At 58.8% G+C, this 5,790-nt stretch overlaps 1 protein-coding gene across 2 annotated transcripts in view; it reads left to right on the top strand.

The window, feature by feature from the left end:
* Window positions 1–111: 111 nt before the first annotated feature.
* The window catches only part of CEP170B (centrosomal protein 170B), a 25,631-nt gene continuing 19,952 nt past the window's right edge, over window positions 112–5,790 (top strand). For both annotated transcript variants that reach the window (XM_023508858.1, XM_012813616.2), the window contains exons 1-2: window positions 112–172; window positions 3,137–3,267. In XM_023508858.1, coding sequence (XP_023364626.1) covers window positions 3,163–3,267 — 105 coding nt within the window. In that variant the 5' untranslated portion in view covers window positions 112–172; window positions 3,137–3,162. The remainder of the gene's footprint in view (window positions 173–3,136; window positions 3,268–5,790) is intronic.

The following is a 5,790-nucleotide window of genomic DNA, read 5'->3' as shown; positions in this document are numbered from 1 at the left end:
GGCCGCTCTGCCCGTGGGCTCCGCTGGGCTGCGGAGAGCGTGCGGGCCGCGCCGGGCATGTCCTAGGCAGCGGCCCCGCCCAGCGCTCGGCCGGGCGGGCGGGAGGGCTGGGACCCAGCCGGGCCGAGCTAGGGACCAAGCGGGCAAGCCGGGAACCCAGTCCGAACCACAGGTAAGACGCGCTGGCCACGAGCTCGCCGATACCCGGGCCTCCCACAGCCCGCACCTGCGTTCCTGAGGGACTGCCCTGGGTACGGGCGGGAGCCTAGGCGGTGGGGGTCCCAGCAGGCCCAGGACAAAAGCTTGGGGGCGGGGACCGCCCAGTGCACCTGGCCAGGCCGGTCCCAGCCGCCCGGAGGAGGCCCAGGTCTGCGCCAGACCGGGAGGGGCCTCCCGACGCGCATCTACGCGGCCTGGCCGGGTGCGCGTCTACGCAGCCTGCTCAGTGGGGGGTGGGGCAGGCCTGGGAGCCCGGGTCCTCGCCCCGACACCGGCGTGGCCATGGCCGCCCCCGGCGAGCGCTGATTCAGAAGGCGCCGCTCCCTCCTCCTCCGGGCCTGGCGCTCCCGCCCCGCCGCCTCCCGGCCGCCTCCCTCTGGCCTGGTCTCTCCTCCCGCGGTCCCTCCCTCCGTCTTCCTCTCTCCTCATTTCCCTTCGCCGCAGTCTCTGTCCCTGCCTCCTCTCCCAGCCTGTCCTTCCGTCTGCTCCTTCCAGCCGCGCCGCAGCCCCTGTCCCTGGGCATCTCCCTCAGCCCATCCTTACCTGTGCCTGTGCATGGGTGGCCTTCTCGCTGGGGCGTTGGAGGGACAAGTTTGGGTGTTTATTATTCCCCCTCCTAGCGACGTGGCCAACCCAGCCCGAAGCAGCCGGGCCCTTTGGAAGCGTCTACGGCTCCTAGGCCTCTCCCAGACGGGCAGCTGGTGGCAGCCGGCACTGGGCTCTGGCATAGCTGCATGACCAGGTTCTGGGGGCTTGGCCTTCCTTTGCCTTAAGCCTCTGTTGTGGCCTCCTGGGGTGGAGGTCCTGTGCCCCTGGCTACCGGGAGCTGGCAGCAGGGGATGGCAGAATGTGAGATGTGGGGGCTGGGAGATACGTTATGGGCGGGCCCGGTCACCTCCCACAGCAGCCTCTGGGGGGATGGGGCTACAGGGACAATGAAGTCTCCCCCTTGGTCTCCAGCTGCATCCAAAGGAAGGGCAGGGCAAGGGAAGTTCTGGCTGCCTGGAGCTGCCTTCTCCTGTGTGGATTTTTCTACATTTTCCCACCTGCTCCCATAAGGCAAGGGTAGGTGCTAGGGTATGTGGTCACTTGGGCATTTGCTGATGGTTGAAACAGGTGTTGCTTTCACCTGTTCACCACTTGGAAGGGAGCTGAGACCTGGACTAAGAGTCTGATGGCTGAGGACCCTGGGTATGGGCATTGCAGGGACAGGGCCAGCTCTGCTTGTGATGAGAGTGACTGCATGTGACCATGACCTCATGCATGGTGGGCAGTATGTGGAGGGACCCTGTGCAGCCATCCCCAGCTCAACAGGGGCCTTCACGTCCAAGTCCACACCATCCCTGTGGCTGTGGCAGTGACTCTGTTCGGCCTGGCAGCCTGACCACCTCTTCTGCTCCCAGTGGAGTGCTAGCAGCTGTCATCTCTGTCCTGGGTGAATGTCCTCACCTCCTGACCAATCTTCTGGCCATCCTCTAGCTGTTCTTTCTGCTGGTGCCTGTGGACTCAGGGCCCCAGGGCCTGCCTCACAAGTGTGTGTCCGGCAGCCCAGAGAGCCCCATGCTGGGTTCCATGCTCTGCTTTCTTTGTCATGATTGTTGGACAAGGCTGCTTCATTATACTTGGCATTGTGGTGATGGAGCCTGTCCTGGGCCCTCCATAGCTCCATCTGGCTCCAGGACAAGTTGCAGGACTCCCAGGGGCACACGAGGCCCTGTCTCTCTGCCCTGCCCTCTGCACTGGCTGTCCCCTCTACCTGGAATGCAGTCCCACAGACACTCACATGCTCACTTCCACCCCTGCCCAGCTGTGCCCAGGTGCCACCTTCTCCCAACCCCCGCCCCCAGCACCACCATCCCGCCATTTGCCTGTTCTCTGTGTCACTCTTCACACTTCATGAATTACTCACCTTCTCTGCTGCCGGCCTCCCAGCTTGAAGGACCCCCAGGGGTGTGGACTCTGTGTCTGGGTTGTGCTGTCTCAGCCCAGGTCACCACTGGGCACACAGCAGTGTGTGGGACATGTTTGCAAACTGTGCACATCTGCATGTGGCTGTGTGTTCTGAACTTGCAGGGTGCTGATGACCCTGTGCTCTGTGCACATGGCTGCCCTGGGCAGCTCAGGGCCTGGTGTCCGGCAACGCTGGCTCTGGAGTCAATCAGGCTGTCCACACTGTGCCCCTCCTGCGAATGCAGTGCTCCCTGCCTGTGCTGACCATACCATTCCTCAGACCCCTCCTTTGCTGATGGCTCGGGGACCACAGGCACCAAGGCCACCTCCTTCTGGGCCCCAAGGAGCTGCCTGCTGCTGTCTTCGCATAGTCACCACCAAGGGACATTCACCTTCTCTTGGTGCTGGGCATATTGATGGCTCAGGGCCTGGCTCCAGCTCTGTTCCTGCTGCACCCCACTTCCAGGGCCCCTGCCTGGAACTCAATACCAGAATGTCCTTGTAGGGGGAGCAGGTCCACTGAATAAGGATTTATGTCCTGGGGTAGGTCTAGACCTGGCATTGCAGGGTCCTGATGGGCCATGTGGGGTCTTGTTCACAAGCTATCCCTCATGGGTCACTCTGATATGGAGATCCACACACACAGTACCCCTGATGTCCCATGAACCTTGACCCTTGACACCCAGAAGAGGGAAGAGATTAGGTGCAGTGAACCTAGGAGATAAGGGAGGGCCAGGTGGCCTTGGCAGGGCATCCATGGATGGATATGGTGGGAAAGGCAGGTCACATAGGGAACAGGCCAGAGAGAGGGACTTGCGTCCACACTTGGGGAAGGCTGGGTGGCCTGGAGTGCCCAGAATGGCCAGCTTGCCTCTGGGGTACAGGATCTGAACTGGGACTTGGGTATGTCCAGAGGGTCACAGCCCAAGCCAGGGAGCCCCACTCTGACCACAACCCTTCTCCACAGGGCTCTCGGATGTGGCCAGTGTCAAGATGAGTGTCACGTCCTGGTTCCTGGTGAGCAGCAGTGGTGCCCGCCACCGGCTCCCACGTGAGCTCATCTTTGTGGGGCGTGAGGAATGCGAGCTTATGCTGCAGGTGCGTGGGGACGCTGGAAGGGGGCTGTCCCTGGGGCGGAAAGCCATCTGCCCCACTTGCTGCAGGACACTCTGGTGACAAGGCTGTAATGCAGCCCAGGCCTGGGCCTCTCTGCCTGGACCCTGGACCCAGAGCAGGTGTGTGCAGCGTGTTGAGTACACGCGCAAGCTAAGTCCTACCCCTGCATGCACCCCATTTCTGATGGGGTGCTGAGACTCTTGTTAGACTCTCAGAGATACTGGATGTGGGTAGGAAGCTGAGCGCCTACCCTCTATGCTGGTCCAAGCCCCTGGCTATGAGTCGGGGTGCTGCCTGGAGTGGTCCTGTCGATCTTATTCCCGGATATGCCCTGGTGAAGGCTGGTGCCTTCTGAGGGTGCCCTGGGTGTGGGAGAGGAGATGCTGGCAGGGCACTGGGTGCTAGATAGTCAGAATTTCTTTCAGACTTGGGTTTTAGAGTCCACATTTGCTTTGGGCGGGAGGGCTCGTGTATCTGGCTATTTGGGAACAAAGGGTAGGGGTGGTGCATTTACCCTATAGGGCCTATCCTGGCCTGGACATCCTTCCCCCACCCTGCTTGGGTATGTTTGAGTTGGGGTCCCTGCAACCCTGTTCAGCCATCATGTGGGCCATCTCCAAACCCCACGAGAATCCTCCTCTGGGACTCTCAGAGGAAAATGATGTCCTAGGTGGCCAGCACTGTCCAGTCCTGCTAAGGGGCTGCTCAGGGCTGGGAGGCTGCCCTAACTACCAGGGATATCCTATTGCTCAGACTTCACTTCTTAAATGCAAAGTTGGCTGCTGCTATACACACCCAGGGGTGCCCGAGGCTCTGACAAGGGGGCTAGGGCTGGGACCCAAAGTCCTGGCCACATGGACATTCACTTGGGTAGCACTTGTCCACCTCCACCCAGGACAAGCCCTGTCCCAGGGGTACTCTCTTGGCATCTCCATTCACATGATGTGAATGTTTGGGCCCCCTGAAAATTCATATGTTCCAGCTTAATCCACAACGTGATAGTTTTAACGGGAGAGGGGGTGTTGAGAGGTGAATAGGGTATGAGACTTTGCTCTGGGGAATGGGTTAGGGACCTTGTAAAAGAGACCAGAGGAAGCATGTTTGCTCTCTGATAAGTGGGGATGTGGCATCCAAGGTGTCACCTTTGAAGTAGAGACAGGCCTTACCCCTACTCTGTAACACCTTGATCTTGGAGTTGGCAGCCTCCAGAACTGTGAGCAGCAAAGCTTTACTGTCTTTGAATTACTCGCTCATAACCTCATGGATGGACTAACTCCAGACATTCTGATTTTTCCCCCCAGTTGTCCTCCAATTGTCTTGAATCTAGACCCAGCAAATTCCTCATGTGGTTGGTTATTCAGGCTCTTAAGTTCTTTAATCTAGTGCATTCTCTCCCCGTTTTTTCTTTCTACTTCGTGCCTTTGGTAGTTGGAGAGACAGAGTTGATGGCCACATGCAGGAGTTAGCTAGTGGTTTCCATAAAGGGCTAGGTAAATATCTGGGGCTTTGTGGGCCACACGGTGCCCACTGCAGCCTCTTGGCTCTGCTGCTATAATGAGGAAGCAGCTGGAGACAATACTTAGGGACAGGTGCACTAGTGACACTATAATTTTCCATGTCAGAAAATGGTCTCGTGATTTTTAACCATGTCAAAGGGTAAAGGCTGTTCTCAGTTCTCAGGCCACACAGGGACAGGCAGCAGGCCGTATAGTGTGTGCCTGGCCATAAAGAGTACCCCACCATCGGATGTGGCAGGTTGCTGCCCCATGAAGTTGCATAGTGCTGTCCACCTGCAGATGTGGCGTTGGGACTGGTAGTGTTGTTTCACCCAGGGTGGCCAGGAGTCCTCTTGGAGGAGGTGGCATTTTAGGGACTTGGGAGGAGTCAGAGTGAGCCCACAGGTGGGCACTCTCCCATCCAGCTCTGCTCATGTCTCTACCTAGGTACCAGGGAGAGGCTGCTGTGTTTCAAGTGAGTTTAGGGTCTGATTCCTAGTTTCCAGGACTGTTAGAGGTAGAGTCCTGGCAGGACAGGGGAACTGGGTGCTTCGCAGCTCTCCATGCTGCGCCAGCCTCTGCTATTCACTGTCCTGGGTGGTGTGGCCACATAAGACATGTCTCTATCATGCATGGGGAAGCTGAGATCAACAAGGCCACATGACTACAGGGTGATCGAGTGCCAAAGGAGGCAAGGTGGGAGGGCCTGCTCACCTTACTGCCCTTGCTAAGGGCGCCACTGGAGCCACCATCACTGTCCTTGCTGGGCAGCTCCACCTCCTAGGACCTTCTTCACCTCCACATTACCTGCCACCAGCTGTCGTGTCCTGTCCCCACTGCCCATCCCTTCCCCACTAGCTCTGGGCTCCTCCAGGCACCTTCTGTTGCCACCCCTGCACCCCTGGGGGCTCTCAGGACTTTTGCCTGTTTACTTACTTTCCCTGCTGCTGTGCATGTGTGCATACAGGCACATGTACACACATATACATGTGTACGCATGTATGCACAT

This window comes from Otolemur garnettii, unplaced genomic scaffold (assembly GCF_000181295.1).
Source record: "Otolemur garnettii isolate 467f Iridium unplaced genomic scaffold, OtoGar3 scaffold00283, whole genome shotgun sequence".
Classification (NCBI taxonomy): domain Eukaryota; kingdom Metazoa; phylum Chordata; class Mammalia; order Primates; family Galagidae; genus Otolemur; species Otolemur garnettii.
Note: the sequence above shows the minus strand (reverse complement) of the source record. Positions and strands in the feature narration are given on the sequence as shown.